The sequence below is a fragment of the Falco cherrug genome, chromosome 7 (assembly GCF_023634085.1).
Source record: "Falco cherrug isolate bFalChe1 chromosome 7, bFalChe1.pri, whole genome shotgun sequence".
NCBI lineage: Eukaryota > Metazoa > Chordata > Aves > Falconiformes > Falconidae > Falco > Falco cherrug.
Window position 1 is genome coordinate 380,868 of NC_073703.1, and position 17,156 is coordinate 398,023.

The window sequence follows — 17,156 nt, forward strand, 5'->3', positions numbered from 1 at the left end:
GAAAAGCTGGGATTTCTGCTGTTTTGTGTGCCCCAGACCAAGGGAGAAGGATGTTCTGGATGTATTTGAAGACAATTCTAGGTTTTTATCAGGGGCTGGTGTTTCCCTGTCCCAGGAGGCTGGGATGCTGCAGCCGTTCTCTCCTGTCCAGCAGCCGTACAGCCTGTGCCAGGCTGAGATCTGAGTCCAGCGGTGGCCTCTGCTCCCTCCAGGCATCCCGATCTGCTCAGATCTTCCTGAGCTAATCTCCTAGTGCCATCTGCTGTCTGACCCAGCGTCATCGTGGGGTGGTGCAGCACAAGCAAGCTGTCAGGCTGCAACAAGGCTTTTACCGTCGGTCAGATTCTACTGTCCGTGCACTGCCTTCGAGGCAAGGCTACAGCTGCATGTTATCAATGCTCATCAACCCTCTGCCATCATTCCTCAACAGGTGGTGGTGATGCTTCCACCCATCTCAGTCCTCAGCCTCACTTGCCAAAAGAGCTGGACCAGGTAGCCCACTTGCAAGGTCGGGTGGCTCCCACTGCCTCGTGCCTGGTAAAGAGCTGAATGTGTCATTGCTATGTCATCACAAAAGTGTTATATTTTGTTCTTTTTTAGTTAGATAAGTAACACCAGAAGCTATGCACTGGGAGAGGCACCCAGAAGAGGGTAATCCCCAGGGTTTCCCAGGCTCAGCCGGACCAAGCCGCGAGTCAATGGCCGGAGTCAGTCGATGCTGGTGATGGTCCCACCACAGCCAGGCTGGGCTATAGACCGCAAGCCTACTGAGATTCGGTGTATTTTTTGTCACAATGCTATAGTTGACCAGAAAAGTAAAAAGATTTTCCTCTATTAATACAAAGATTTTTTTGTCTGAAGTACTTCCACTGTCCCCATCCCAAGGCGGAGAGGAAGGTGCAGGACCAAATCTATGTATGTTTTCTCCACTGTCCCGAGCTGCAAACGTCTGTTAAGTTCCTGCTTGGGAAAGTGTTCTGGTTTGTGTGATCAGGTCTGGGATGCCACCTCCTGGCTTTCCCACTGTACTGTGCATCTTATTAACGCTGTGACTCAACACAGACCAGGAGGACCTTTCCATCATATCATCAGAAATAACAAAGCCTTATTGGTTCAGAGAAGTTTTATTCTTTGAGGATTTGACCTGATCCCATCTATTTTTGAATTTTGAATCAGGACAGAGGTAACTCCAACTACTAACCCTCTGGCCACCCACTTACCATTATAATATTACAGGCTTTTGTGCGGGATTCCATCACAGCAGCACTGTGACCCCCAAAGCCCCTCTGGGCTGTGATCTGTCGCTTTGGGGGTGGGCTCTGATACCACTCACCTTTCACCAGTAGTTACTGTGCAGGGTGTACTTTGTCCCCACAAACCTATATGACCCCCGTGCAGTCCATTATGCATCACATGTGTCTTTCCATGCTCACCATTTGGGGTATTGGGGTGTCATTCCCAAGTCTCTACAGACTTCTTGCTGGGTTGGGGAATAATTTAAGGGTGGTTGGTTGGCAGGGGGAGAGCAAAGGTATTTTTGGGGCTGTAAGACAGTGTGGTGGTATCTGAGCCCTGTAAGTAAGCAAAACTCATGAGAGGGAACATGTGCAAGAAGGAAATGCAAGATAAGAAGCAGACAGCATGCTTTCTCCCCCCTGCTTGGTCTCCATCGTTTCCTAGCTCTTTCTGCCTCCCTGGTGATGCTCCTGGCCTGGGTAAGCCTCCTTATACACTCACCAACCAAACCTGCTTCTTCTGGAGGTGTGCTGCCAAGTTCATCCATCATCAAGCAGCTTGGCCCTTAATTTTATTTGGCCAGGGGCTGGGGGTCCACAGAGCTAGTACATGTGATGGTCCCTGACCACAGCAGACCTGCTCCTTATCCTCATAAGGCTGGACCACCCACATTTTCCAGGGAAATCCCAGCAACATTAAGTGAGCTAGAAGTCAGCTGGGAGCGGTAGCTGCTAAAGCCTGAGGCAGCACGGATCTGGGGCTATCTGAGTCTCCTCACAGTTGTGGCCATTGGTGTCTGCCCAAGGGACAAACAACTGGGAGGATATCAATGGTCTTCAACCATAAAAGGCTTCAGCCTGAGCGAGGGGGGATGCCTTGGGGAAAGGAGATGGTGACAGAGGCTCTTCTCCCTGCGCTGCCGGTGCAGACCAGCAGATGGAAGTTGCCGAGGTTTGCAGGAGCCATTTTGATCCTTTGCAGAAGCCATTTGAATTGGTTTTCATCACGTCCTGTAGGAATGGACTGAAGGCACCAGATCATGCAACCCGCACGGCTACGCTGCATCTGGGTACCCTTAGTCATCAGCAAAATATGAAGGACCACAAGGTGGGCATCAGCACTGCAAGGCGCTCCTGACCTCGGAGATGGGAACTCTGGGGTCTCTTGTGACCAGCCAGTCCCTAGATGAAAGCAGATGTTAAGTGACCTGCCTCCTTTTCTATGTCTCTGGTTTCAAGCAGGGACTGAGTTCTGCATCTGCCCCCCCCTGAAGACACCCTGGCCAGCTGCGAACATGTCTCGTCGGTCCAAACAGGGGCCCAGGCCACCTCCGTGGCAGCTTGTCCAGCACGGCCATGCCGAGAGATCTTTTTGCATCAGAACAGCTGGATTTTCTGCTTCCAAAGTGCTCCTTGCTGCAGTGCCTCGACCACATGCCATGGCAGAGAACAGCACTTTTGGAAGAAAATGGTCTGAAAATTCCCAGATGGATTTTTTTTTTTTTTTTTTTTTTTTTGTCCCACCTTCAAAACAAGGAAAAGAGAGGGGGCATTTCCAGTAAAATGTGAAATGTAAGTGTATCAAAACCCAGCCTTTTTCCCTATTCCTTCTTCTGCCAGCCCCAACGTCATCTCATCTCTTTTTGGCTGCTTTCTTGTATGACCACTGCTTGACAGGTCCTGGCAGTGCCAAGGACCAAAGGACCTGGATGCCAGCAACCTGCACCCTTTTTCCTGATGATGCCATGAGGCTGTGCCCCATCCAGAGCTTCTCTCCACCCCGGAGCTTCATCCCACCCACAGACTGGGGACATTTGCTGTCCCCAGATCACTGCCCAGAGAGTTTCCCTTTGAGCAGGACACACGCTTGAGCAGCCTGGGAGGGGCAGGGGCATTGCACGCACGCACAGGCAGCCACAGACACACCGAGGCAGCAAGCACACACGTGTGTGTGCACATGCCTGCGCCATGCTTGCACCAGCCAGGGAGGGGGACGCCCGGGGACCCTCTGAGCAGACGTGACCTACTTTAGCTCCAAGGCGAGCCGTGTTGCATGGGTCCCAGTGTAAAAGCTTAATAGAGCCAGGCATAAATTATTCATTGCCTGACCACGTTAATGCATGTGCTAAAGGCTTTTTTTTAAAAAAAAAAAATCTCCTCTATAATTTAAAACCTTGCACACTTCCATCACCAGGCCCTGCTGCTCTCCAGAGTGTTTCTGCTTAGGTGAGCAGAGCTGCGAGATGTGGATGGATCCTGCAGGAGCTGGGATTTGGGCAGGAGTGAGGTTTGCCTGGACCACAGGCAGGAAGATCCCATGGGGAAGGGGCTGGCAGTGCTGCTCTGGCTTGGGCAGCCTGTGGCCCCACAGCAAGTCACTTCCTGAAGCAGCAGCACTCAGCCAAGCCTGTTCCCAGGCATAGTGGCCAGCAGGGCTATTTTTAGACCTGCCTTTTGCTTTTTCTTATTTTTTTTTTCCCTGCTCCTCACCTTTGCTCAGCACTGCCCTTGAAGCCCTGGGGGGAAGAGGAAAACACTGATCCCTGGAGTGGGAAGCTGCATGGGAAGGCTTTAGGAGCACCTCACCACAGAGGTTTGTGGCCACTGAGCCACAGGAGACCCCTTTGGCACAGTGAGGGGACCCCCAGGCCACCCTGCTAGAATTTAAGCAAGCTGCCTCCAGTGCATCTGCAGCAACACCTGGCCCTGCTTTCATCCTGCCGGGGCAGCCACCTATGCCGGGGGCTGCAGCTCCCACAGCTGCTCCAGCAGGTATGGATAAGACCAGCAGCAGACATCAGCAGCCACAGCTGGGGCACCCTGCACCAGGAGCACAGTGCTGCAGAGGATGTTTGCCTTCTATGGCCATCTCTGCTCACTGCACCACAGGGGGAAGAGGGACAGCGCTGGCACGGAGGCCCTCAGCCTCTGCAAGCACAGAAATGGTGGGGGGAAACAAAAACACCCAAAAAAAGCTGCTGGAGGCCTCTGAGAGGGCATACACAAAAGCTCAGCCTCAACAGCTCCTTCAACACATGCCCATGCAGGTGAGGACTTGCCCTTCTCCTATGGGGAAGGAGGGAAGATGCCCCAACGTATTCATGGTCCTCTGCAGCATCCTAGACCAGCCTGCATCCTTCCAGGCAGGGCTGGGGGAGCAGGGGAAAGACCAAGCCTGAAGCACCCCAACCCAACCCCAGAAGAAAACACAACAGAGCACAGAAGAAGTCACAGCAGCCTCTGGGTATATTTTTTTTTTTTTGTTGCATTTCATATATTATCCAGTTTCACATTCTCATAGGATCAGCAATTATATAGCAACTTATTCTCAAATCTTTTAATACAAGCAAGACAGCCATGGTCGTATAATACTTAAAGCACTCCAATACCAAGCAAGAAGATGCTAAAACAAAAATTGCACAATTTCTTGTATACTATGCCTGACTGAATCATTGTTACAGAAGACAACCCTTCTCTTTCAAGCTTTTAACTAAACATTAACTTATCTTACAGGATTACAATTTCTCTTTAATAATAATAATAATTAATTGCACACAAACACACAAGAAATTCTTTATGATGCATAAATATTTCCTTATTACACATGGTACAAAAATACTCGTACTTTTTTTTTTGTTCGGTATTCCCATAAGGATGGCCGATTATTTGGCAGGACTGGATGCTCTCCAATCAGAAAGATGTGGGGGGAGGGGGGGGGCGCGGGGGAAAAGTTAGATATTTTACAGCCTTTCTATATATAGAAGTTTGAAGAAAAAAAAAAAAACCAAACAAAAACCCCTGACACTAAAACCAGAGAAGAATGGATGAGAACAGAAACCCAGTGCATTGTACTTGGGGGGCAGGGAGGGAAGGGGGGGGGGGAAACATTTTTCAAATTTTTCTGGTCATACTGGGAAGGGAAGGGCAGAGGTGGGAGAAGGGGTGAGACAAGGACAGTTAGTATTTCTCAAAGCCAAGTCTTCACTGAAGCAAGATGAAAACCTCGATGGATCAATCCATTGGGCCAAGGACCTGTTGCTAACAGTTACACAAATGCTAGAACAAACAAACTTACACTCACACATACACAAGTTAAGTGTTTTAATTCATGCCAGAAAACATGCAAAACCCATTGCCTTTCATTTCCTTCAGCCAAGGCGCTGGGGCAGGGCGAGCCTGGGGAAGCCCGGGGCTGAGCCCCCCCGGCTGGGTCTCAGCCTGGCTGGACACAAAGCTCAGTCAGGAAGGATGTTGGAGAATGTCAGGATGAAGGGAGGCAGTGCACGGCCGTGGTGGGGGCCACGGCGGCTTCACAGTCCAGGGAGGGGGGGGATGCTGGCAGCCCCGGGGCAGGAGGAGCACGCTGGGGCCAGGCACCTTGTCCGCTGGCCATAAAACAAACCGAGAGGAGTCTGAGCAATCGTCCCTGGCACATCCCTCCGGAGAGGCAGGGAGGAAGAAAACAAGCCGAGGAGAAACACTGCAGGAGAGGAGCAGCGGTGAGCGGCACCCACAGCCCTTTCTGGGTTCAGTGGGTCTCCCTGCTCCCACCTCATCACCCACCAGTGTAACCCAGCAGCATGCCTAGGGTGGATGCCGGGGGCTGAGCCCAAGCTCCCATCCCTCCTCCCCTCAAAAGTCCAAGGACAAGACAGACAAGGACCCGGCTCCAAGAAGTGATTAATTACTTACTAATGAACTAACAAAACTGACGAGACTTCCATCCTTGCTGGGTAGCTTCAGAGGGAGGATACCAGCGCATCTGGAAAAGAAAGCCAGGCCACAGGTCCATGATCCAGGATTATCTCAACCACAGCCCAAACCTTCACGTTCTTCAGGCCATGTACAAGGTCCACTGAGTAAAGATGGTCTCCAGCACAGGGAAGGAGGCTCCAAGGTGAGCCCTAAATCCTACTCAAGTAGCATCCCAACCTAGGGCTGTACTGTGCCAGCACTACCCAGCGTGCCAGTCTCACGCTGGCCAGCTCTGGTGGCTCATGCAAGGACAGGCTCAGGCTCACCAGACACCAGCCAGGTCCTCCCTTCACAAGCACAGCAAGATCCCACCTGTCTAAGATGGAAGCTAGCACCCCACCTCAGGGCTTGCCTCAACATCTCCATACTTTCTGCCTATTGGCATGACCACAAGACAGCCCCAATTTCACACCCCATACCTGGTCCCAGCTCACTACAACACACAGACCACCACCATTCAAGCTAGAAAAGCTCCTCACCACCAAGCTGTCTGTGAAGGTTACCACTACAGAAGTGTGTGCAAAGAGGGGCTGCTCCCCCTTCAGCACACTCCCGCTCCCCTAAACACCTCAAGTTTACATCTCTCCCCCCACTCAGGCAGGGCAGAGGAGGCTCACCCCAAGGTGGCGGCCACTCTGCCCTCAGCCAGCAGAAGGTGGCATCTCAAGACCACACACTTAAGCCAGACAACCTCTACATGACACTCATGGGGTAAGAACTGGCTCACACACCACAGAAGAGACCCATGAAGTTTTCTAAACCACAACTTAGCCATCAGAACAGGCTCCAGGCAGACCACATCACAGGAAGAACTTGGTAGAGCTGCAAACCAGCAAGACTTGAGAGGCTTCCCTGGCAGGTCTTTGCTGCCACATCTACTGCTCAGGCCTGCCTCTTGCCAAGGAAGGATTGCTAGATGGGCACCTGATGAGCAGGCATGGGAACAGACACTTTCCAGCCTTTCAATAGATGCAGCAAGCTGGCAACATCCAGCAGAATAGCATCAGGCATCCAGATGCTCCTGCTTGGTCTGCAAGACTGGTACATCGAGTTAGCAGCTTCATGCGTGAGAGCAGGGGGAGATGAGCCTGTGCCACTTGACTGAGCACAGATCCAGCAGCAGGAGCAGCTAGCAGAGCTCAGTCCTGGTGCTGTTTGCAAGGGGAGCTGAAACACAGCAGCCAAACAGCCATCCTCACTCTCCTCGCTCCCCAGCTGGTGGGAGGAGAGCACAGCCTCAGTACGGACAGGTATCGAGAACAGTAGGTACACTCAGGGCTCTGGGTACCAGCAGAATGATGGACTTTGCTAGGAGTGGCAGAAACCCCCTAGAGCCCAGTGTGAACTTTTCCCCTTGGCAGACCATCCTGGCCAGGTTGTCCCCTTGCCTGAACACATCTGGCTAGATGCTCCCCTCCCAAGCACATGCACCACTAGGGCCAGAGGGGAAAAAAAAAAAAAAACCAACCAACCAACCAGTATTCCCAGACCAGCTCCAACCCCAGCGCACGGCACTCTTCCAGTAAGAGGGACCCTTGGGTTGAGGACAGGCAGACTTTCTTGAAGCAAGGTCCCAGGTCATCTGGGCAAAGGAAGAGTTGTGGCCACAGCCAAATCATCCAGGTTGGCAGAGGCTTTACAGCTCATCTAACCCCTGCCTGGCTGTGCCCAGCAAGGGCAACTCTGCCAGCTGGGTCTTGCCAGGGTCGGTCTCCCCTGCAGGCTGTAAGCATGCAAGGGACATCAAGAAAGGCACTCCTGGTTGGGGTGACAGCTGGCAATGAAAGGGAAACAGGAGCTGGCTATTTTCCAGCTACCTAGCAGACAGCACACTACATGACATGGGCAACGCAAGCCTTGCTGCAAAGTTATCCAGGAGTGGAGATGCAAACCTGTGTCCCCAACTGCATTAGACCTCCAGAAGCTGCACACAGGTCTTGAGACAGAACTGGAGACCAGGAGACCTAGAGACTTGGTGACAGCTCTTGGACTACTCTCCAGGCTAGGCACATCCACAGCAGGTCCCCTCAAACCCTACTCCCTTTACCCCTCTAAGAAGCAGAAGCCTGACAACCAACAGAGGTACAAAGCCAGAGGCTTTGATTCACTCCTTCACGTAGAGACATGCAGCAGACTGCCAGGGCCCTGACACTACAGCCTCCTTACAGGAGCTGGAGGGAACAATAAGCACATGCTTCCCAGAAAGCACAGCTGCCTGCTGTGCCCGTCCAGCCTCCACCAGCACACAGGCTGCGATGCTAGTAACTGAACAGCCCCAAACATGAGCATCGAGTCCCTCTTCTTATGATGGCTCCTACATGGAGGAGCCCTGCAAGTTCGTAGAGGCTCTGTCCTAGCAGAAGCCTCTCATCACCCCATCAGGTTAGGTCTGCTGGATCCCAAGCTTCTGTTCAGGCAGTAGGACCACAGTTGAGGTGGCTGTTTGTAGCCAGGCACACTGGGCTGTCAGACTCCTTGTCAGACACCTCTGAGGCAAGCAGGTGCCACCAAGTCAGCTCCCAGATGGCCTCATGATACAGCAGCCAGGTACATCCCAGTCAGTCCAGCCTTGGGTGGAGGCAAATCAAGGGCATAGACATTACCAAGACCATCCTCCCAGTGAGGAGTCCCATCTAGAGCCATGACCAAAGCACTGTCTTGATGCCACGCACACCATGCCTTCCTTCACTTCTCCATTAGCCTGTGAGAGGGACCCAGCACAGCTGCACCCACGCTCACCAGCCTGGGGCCACCACACTGCTCTGGGGCATGGTTGTCTCCCGGCCCTGACACAGGCCAGGAAGCCTCTCTTGCAGCCTGGTGTGGGCAGCAGCATCACTGACACCTTATGGGGCCACCACAGCAGCTGCCAGTGCAAGGACAGGGGTTACGTGCTCCCCCCCAGCCCTGTCACCAGGAGGTGCTTGCTCAGCAGAGCCAACATCTCAGCAGCCAGCAGTCCTCTTCCCTGGCCAGTGTCTCCAGCTCCAGCAGTCCTCCCCTCAACAGCTGGAAGTAGTTTCCTCCTGCCCAGCAGCAACAGGAAACTCCCCCTGCATTCACAAGGCTGCAAGCACTTAACCCCCAGAGCTGCCTCCATCCCACGGGCTCAGCAGCTGTACATAAGCAGGCACAGCAGCTGCACATACAAGACAGCCACCCCCACCCCACTCCCCAGGCCCAACCCCTCCTGGGGGGCCTAAGCCAGCTTCTGCCCCACACTCACGCCCCACCCCAAGCCTAGCCAGAGCCTCCAGTTTCAACAGAAGTACTGCTTTTCTGCTCTGGCACCAATAAACCTCCACCTCTGGTGGACCACCACCTCTCCTCGCCTTCCTCCTGCAGATCTCCAATGCTCACACACACTACCCAGCCAGCAGCACAGCCCTGCAGCCAGAGGGGCTCACCCTGGAGGCTGGTAGGAGCTCACGCTAACGCAATGAGCCTGGCTACAAGCCAAGGCTCTGACATGCTGGCACAGCGAGTGAATGACCTGCCAGGTCTTTCAGCCCAGAGCAGGAACACCCCCTCGCTAGGAGGGATGTTTCTGAAACCATCCAAAAACAATGGAATAAACAGATCAGAGGCAGCAGCCAGCCAAGAGGACATGCTCTCCAGGACTGTGGCACCTGCCCAGGCAGTTTTCCCTTTGCATCCCTCAAAGGGCCTCAGGCACCTTGCTTTTCCCAGGGGGTAGAGAGGCTCTGCAAACAGGGGGCTCCCAGAGCCATCTGGAAGGGGCAGCCAGCACCACAAAAGACTGCACAGGGTTGTCTCAAGAGGATTACAACCCAGCAGGCCAAGCCAGAGCACTTCTCTGTATGGAGCAAATTTCTCTGAGGGCTTTCAGAAAATAAGTTATTTCAAAATACTATGTCTGTCAAGGGGGAAGCTGAGGAAGAGTGAATGGAGACATTCAACACCAGGCAAGGAAGGCAGAGGAAGGGAGGATTTTACTGGAAGTGACACAGTGGCTTCTGGAGCTGCATTAGCTCACAGTTGGAAAAGAGTCTGGCCACACCACTACAAACATCTCCTGCTCGCCTGCCCATAGGGATGAGACAGCACCAGCCAACTGCAGCCAGCCTTGTGCTGCTACATTCAACATCTGTCCCAGAAACAGCTGGAGAAGAGAAATTTGTGCCTCTACCCGCTACCTTCCAGAGGCCAGGTGAAACATCCAGAAGCAAAGAGCCTCTCCCTTGCTTCAGCACAAGGCCAGCACTCCCAAAAGTCACCAAAAAGTGACAAATGGGGCAAATAAACACCTCATCAGCACTTCACTGTCCTTGTCAAGTCCTCCATTGTCTCTCCCAGTTACCCTCAGAATTTAAATTCCCTGTCTTGCCCAAAACTATGCCTTCAGCAGGAAAAAGCGGGGGTCGGAAGGGAGGACTAAGCATGCAGACCCATCCTCAAGCCACCTTTAGCTTGGATGGCCTGCCTTTCCTTCTTAGTTAGTTCTAGGTCTGCCTATCTTTGCTCTGCCACCAGCCCCAGCATCTCATGGAGCTCAGAGCTATCCCTGCAGCTGGAACAGACCCAGCCACCTCCCCAGGTACCAGAAAGGCTCACTGTGCAGGCAGGGACAGAGCACTCCGTGGTGCTCCTGGGAGCTGGTAGGACCCCCACCAGTATGTCCAAGACCTGCATCTAATTATCAGCAGCTGACACACAGAGCAGCATCTTCAGCTGTGCTGCTGGGACAGCCTCACCCCAGCAAGCCAGGAGCACTCCAGTCACCATGTTCCCCAGGCTGCGGGTCACTGGGTGCAAGCCTTGGGCAGACTACATTGGTGGCTGGCAAGAGCTGCTCTGCTCCAGCTAGAAACACAGCTGATGGGAATGTGACCCAGGGCAGGCAGGGACAGCCTGCAAAGGTACACCTACAAGGCACTAATGTCATCCATTACAGCTCTCTGGACACACACTTCCAGCCTCAGCAGCAGGCACTTCACTCAAGTCATCTGCCTCCAGCGTCCTTCAGGGGGTTGGATTGAGGAGACAAGCATCCAAATGCTTGCATGCTGCCTAAGACCCCAGCAGCCCATCTCACCACCAAGAAAACCTTACTGCAGTCAAATCAAGCACAGACATCTCCCCAGGCAGCTATGGTGAGGGGGAGCTGGAGAATCAGCACATCTCACACCACATTGAGGAGCATGCAGAAGACAACAGGCACCAGTCCATCCTGTTGCTTAGAAGGAGTGTTTTAACAGGCACTGATCCAACGTCTTGTAACTCTGGGCCTTGAAAGCAGCCTACACTACAGCTCATGAAGACAGAGCCACCACACAGGCCACAGGAAACAAGCATCTCTCCCTTTCCCAGAGTGGAAGAGAGCTGTGCTGCTTCCCTTTGGGTTAAACTAGCCAGGGAAAGCCACTGCTGGCCGCAGGTCAGGAAGTCACTTCTGATGGCATCTCAGTCCAGTTGACTCACCAGGTGTGATTCAGCAAGAATGGCTGCCCAGCAGGTACCTGGAGGAACTAAGAGCATCTCCTGCCTGCTCTTCTCTGGCCAGGAGGAAACAGCTAGCTTGGGGAGAGCTTGTCAGGGCTGCTTGGCCAGCTAGGCCAGCACTGAAGTTTAGTAAGACCACATAACCATGAGGGTCTTTAAGAGCACTTCACACCTCTGGGAAGCATGGAGATTGCCCAGAAAAAAATATTTCTGGAAAGTCCTACATGACAACCCCAACAAACAGGCAACAGGTTATTAGGCACAGAAGATCTGCCACTGTCTCCAGCCTCCCATCCCAGGGAGGGTCTTTCAGAGTTCAGCTGCCACAACACGAAGTCCAGGAGATTTTGCAGATGGGACCACAGAGTCCAGAGGTTAGTGGTACACAAAGGCAGGATGCCCATTGTCCAGTAGATCCATCACAGTAGCCTTTGCTTGGTGCTCCAGGGCTCAGCCAGGCTGGTGGCACCCAGGTGGTCACACCCCCAGCAAACAGCAGAAGGCAATACTCTGGGAGAAGCACAACACCTAAGCCCACGCCAGCAGATATCCCCCATGCTCCAAGTTCTCCAAGGCCAGCACCCTAGATTGCAGCCATTGGGATCTGCCTCATGTCCACCCACAACAGCAGCCACTGCTTAGGAGATCCAGCTTGCTCTGAGCCAGCCCAGGCAGCAAACAAGAGGGAATTTTTATTTTTTTTTTTTTGAACGCTGACCTTTCCTTCCATCAATGGGCTCTGCCTCAGCTCAGTGCTGGGAAGCCTCAGCTCTTGCTGAGCTCTTGCACCACCACCACTGCATAGCCATGATCCTGGACCGCTCCTTCCACTCACCTGGGCAGATCCCCACTTCAGAGACCCATCTCCATCATCTCCTCAAAGTCTCCAGACAGGGCTGCTGCCAGCAAAAGCAACACAGACCTCTGAGGGCACCTTGCGTAGTCCACCCCCTAAAAGGATTAGCACCTGTGAAACTTCACTCCATGACCTGCTCCCTGTCTTGGAAGCATCTACCACAGACAGGCTCCTGGGCTCTGGGTACCCAATGCACCAGCCTAGTCTCCTAGAAGCACCATAATGTAACCACCACCAGCCTCACCCTGTTCTCATGAACCAGTCCTGCATCCAGCCCCTGCTTCCCAGGTCCACCCCTGCCCATAGCAGAGCCCAGCCCCTGGGGGTGCTGCCACAGCTGGCACCTCTTTGCCGAAGAGCCCCAAGAGCATTGATAGCCCCTGGTGTGTCCTACTGCCCACTCAGAGCCTGACTTAGAGACACCCCAAAAGAATTGCTTTCACATCAGAGACACAATGCATCCCAACTCCATTACACAAACAATAGATGAAACTGGTCACAAGGTCCAAGCAGAACAAGACCAGCTGTATCATTGTCTCCATGCTTGTGTCAAGCTCTCCCCATCTTCCCAGGGGATCAACTCTGCACATCTTTGCATCTCATTCTTCCAAGGTCAGAGGCAGACCTGGGCCCCCAGCTTTGATGACTTCTTTCCCCAACATCACTACCATGCAGCAGGGGGGCATATATAAAAAAAAAAAAGTCTACCCAGAACCACTGCAAGAAGTGAGCCAGGACTCTGTTCCTTCAGTTAGAGCTAACCACAGCCTCCATCCTGCCAACCAGTCCCAGGCCAGGCCATCTTCCCTCTTCCAAAGCTCCCAGTTTCCTACGCCGCTCCCATCTCTCCCAGGCTGCCGATTCCCCTCATTATGGCTCAAGACCTGCATCCTGCCTGCGATTTCAGGTTGCAAAAGAGAAGCCAAGCTCCAGGTAGGAACTTGTTCCATTTCCAGTAACTGGAGAGGAAAGAGGTGAGATTAGACCCACAATTAAGGGCAGGGTCTGTCCCGGTATGCAATTCTGGAACAAAGTGACCGACAAGTGCTGTTGTCTAACGTGCCCACTAGAATTTAGTTGTGTGCTATCACTATCACGTCACTCACCGCCCCCACCATGTGCCAAGAGTGAGGTCAAGGTGTATTTCTGGTTGCCCTCAGAGGGTCATGGTTGGGGAGAAACCAGGTTTCTTTCACACCGAGTGGCAGGGTTGTCTCTGCCCCAGCTCAACCGGGCTGCTCCCCTCCCACTGGCGGGACATGGCTGAGCCTGGCTCAGCTGGGAGAAGTTGATGTAAGATGGTGCCATGCTGTGTGCGCCATGTCATGTGCTGCCAAGTTGGAGATGTGGGTTAGAAAGAAGGCCTGGTATCTCATTCCCCAGGCTCTGGTGGGTGGGTAGCGTGAGGCCCATGCACTGGGTTGCCAAGGAGATACGGGCTACAGAGATGGGCAGAAGCTTGCAAATCCCATGGTGCACCTTGGAGGAGAGATGGTTACCTTACCAGTCTTCCCAGACGTGGCTGCCATCATGCTTAACACTTCTAGGAATGGAGCTGTAGTACAGCCACTCCACTAGCTGCAATAAGGCATCACTAGGGTGTCCCATCTCCAGGGACAGCTCTGAGCTTCAGGGCTAGCCTGCGCTGGCATCATGGCTGGAGTTCACTAGGGACATCAAAGGAGGGATTTGAGAGAGGGTGGGAGGGAGGGAAGGCAGATGGGACAATCTTTCAGTCAGTGGAGTCCCCACAGGCAGAGGCTCTCAGCAGTGCAGGGTCAGGCCACAGTCACACCTGCAGCAGCCTGGTGCCTGCAGGAGCATCATGGTGGCTCAGCAGTGCCAGGAGCTGCAGCCATCAGTCTCATCTGCGAGCAGCTTACTGACAGCTCCCAGCGCATGAGCCAAGGCCAGGCCAGCCTCGTGCCATCTCCTGCCAGCCCTCTGGGCAGCTCTTCAGGAGGCCACACAGGTGCATTGCAGAGGACAGCCACCTCCTCTCCCGCTCGCTACCAGACTTGAACACCGAGCTGCAAGAGGATGAGCACTTCAGGTTTCAATCTTTTGCGACAAGCTCTCAGTTTAGCTACGGCCTCCAACTTCATGCCCGATTGCTACAGAGCTGCTACAGCTCTAGCCACCCCCATGAATGTCCTCCAGCCAACACCAATCTTGGGAGGAAGAACCACAGCTGTCCTGGAGAACAACCCCCATATCCACCACCCCACCAGCAAGGCAAACCGGCCCCTACCAGTGAGGGCAGAGGGGTCAGCACACCAGGACTAAGGTTGCAGCTTTTGGCCCAGTTTGTGAGCAAAAGTCATCTCACTGACTCCACCCTGCCTTGGCTCCACGAGGGAGAGAGCTCCTGCCCAGAACCCAGCAGCTCAGAGCTGCTAGCCTGAGTAATGTTTAACCCCATAACACTTTATTGGTAACATATACTGTGCCAGAATGCCTCCCTGCGAGGTCATACCAGCTCAAGCACAATGCAGCAAAGAGTGGCTGTAACTGCTTGGCCAGCCCAGCTGCTCCTCAGCACAGAGCTGGGTCCAGCCGTGGCCGCAGCCTGGAGATGCTACGCTGGCTCCCTAAAGTTTAGGGGCACGTCACCACTTACGGACCTCCTTGGGTCGAGAGTCCTACCTATACTGGGAGCTCCCTGGCACCTCAGGGTCATTCTTCAGGCCAGAAGACCTCTTTGAAAGCTAGTAGCCAGCTAACTGGAGGGCAGGAGCCAAGACTGCAGAGAGAAGAAATCTGGCTGAAGGCTTCCTTGATACCCTCCACTTTAGGAGAGGGGAGTTTTTCTCCCTCACCACACACCCTTATGCCCAGGTCTCCATACAGTCACCGATGATCATCCCTGAAGGAACTGCACTAACAGCTTCACCTTCCTCAACCACCTCTGCCAGGCCACAGGGGTTTTCTCCTGGCCCTCCCTGACAGGGGAAGTTATCCACCATCCTACACACAAGGGGCAGGGAAAGGAAGACATCTGCTCTCCTGGGCTGCCCAGGAACAGAGCACACTCCTGTAGTTATGGGCACCATCAATAACTTTTAGAGAACACCAGCAAGCACAACCCTCCCAGTAAAGGGTCAGCCTGGCTCTGGAGACCCTGGGAAGAACAAGCCAGTGCCTAGTCCTGCCCTGGGCCCCACATACTTCTTGCCTACCCTGCAGGAGCTTCAGCCCAACACTAGCTCACCAGTAGAAGGGCAAAAGCATCAGAGGCCTGCAGGTGTGCAAGGGGCAGGACAGACAAACCTATGCAGGCCAGGAGCTTGCATCCCCTCCACTGCCTCCATATTGCATCTGGGAAACAAGCCTGGGCTGAAGCTGGGCAGTTACAGTCAAGATGCTTGCAGGAAGCAAGAGGAGGATGCCAAAGGGCCAGCTGAGCTGACCATCAGCAGAACAAGGTGAGGGGACACAGCTCTTCTCTCAATTTAAGCAGGGAAGAGCAAAGCTAAACACCCTGCTTGGCAGGGCTAAGCCCCAATGCTCTGAGCTCTAAGCCCAGAATCCCACCGCCCTAATCCCTCATGGCACTACTACAAGAGCAGAGACCAAAGCAGGCAGAGCACAGCTGGCTGTAACACCAAGCAGGGCAGAGACACTCCACATTCTCCTGGGCAAGTGCTCCAAACCAAGCACCTTAACTTGGAATTAGGACACTACTTTTGTTTTGGCTTTCCCTCTGTATTTCCATGGTTTCAGGGACTTCATGCACAGCAGGGGTGTTGGTCTCAGTACATTAAAGTATTCCAGTCTCAGACCAGTACAGACATCCCTACACCTCCACCTGTCAGCAAGCATAGCCTGGGGCACCAGGCAGCTGGTTGCACCACCACCAGCATTTCCAGAGGCTCATACACAGAGTGACCCTCTCCAAGGTGGCTAACACCACTGTTCCCTCAGAGACTGTCACTGCAGCAAGGCTCTGATCACTCATCTCCTGCAGGACATCCTCCTCCAGCTTCTAAAGTATTTTAGTCTCTTGGCCCAAGGGGGTCCCAGCTGAGCCCCTCAGCTTCAGTACCAACTAAGCCTGTTGCCTTCACTGTGATTTCAAGGAGGACATTTCGTAGCTATTTTACTTGCTGGCAGGTAGCATTTCCTACCAGCAGTCCCACAACATGATTCTCTGGCCAGAGAGACCAGCAAAGCCAGCCAGAAACTGAGCCCTGACTTTCTCCCACCTGCCTGCTCTTGCAGAGAAGCAGGCTGGACCTGCAGGCTCAGAAGTCATTGTCCAGCTCTGACTGCTCTCAGCCACGTAGCCCTCTCCCCTGCAGTTTGCTCAGGGCTGGGGGCCCCCACGCACACACTTCAGCCAGGCTGAGGCTTTGCCCAGGAGCCAAGGTGCAGAGGCCAGGGTCAAACCAGCTGAGCAGAGACCCCAGGAGCAAGCACTGGGGCAGGAGAGAGAAGAGAGCCCAGTTCCTGGCATGCGGAGTGACTCACCTGAGCGTGAAGAGCAGCAGCCGCAGCAGCAGCTGCCGGGTATGTGAAGGCAGCATGGGGGATGGCAGGGGTTAGCTCCGTAGTGTACAGTGGGTAGGGAGCCCATGCTTCTGGGGATGCTGGAATAAGAGCCGCTCCAGTCAGGTCATCTAGAAGGGAGGAGACAAGGTGACAGCATCTCAGTAGCTGGCCCCAATGGCCCACTTCAGGGCCAGGCTCTGGCTTCCCAACCCCAAACTAAAGCTTTGCACTGCCATTTCAGTGAGGTATGAAGTTTAGCACCCTGCAGCATCTCTGCTGACAGCAGATCTTCTGGCCTCCCAGCCTTGCCAGGAGAGGCCAGGAACATGCTCCACCACTGCTCAGCACCCTGCACA

General features: G+C 53.7%; 1 protein-coding gene across 3 annotated transcripts in view; it reads right to left on the reverse strand.

Moving 5' to 3' along the window:
* Positions 1 to 4,463: 4,463 nt before the first annotated feature.
* RBPMS2 (RNA binding protein, mRNA processing factor 2) overlaps positions 4,464 to 17,156 on the reverse strand; it is a 29,460-nt gene continuing 16,767 nt past the window's right edge. Inside the window, exons 6-8 of one of the 3 annotated variants that reach the window (XM_055716764.1) lie at positions 16,780 to 16,928; positions 5,928 to 5,997; positions 4,464 to 5,620 (exon numbers count right to left, since the gene is read on the reverse strand). In XM_055716764.1, the coding sequence (XP_055572739.1) occupies positions 5,935 to 5,997; positions 16,780 to 16,928 (212 nt within the window). In that variant the 3' untranslated portion in view covers positions 4,464 to 5,620; positions 5,928 to 5,934. Of the gene's footprint in view, positions 5,716 to 5,927; positions 5,998 to 9,511; positions 13,977 to 16,779; positions 16,929 to 17,156 lie in introns of those variants that run through there. The other 2 variants (XM_055716763.1, XM_055716765.1) reach the window with 2 other exon arrangements.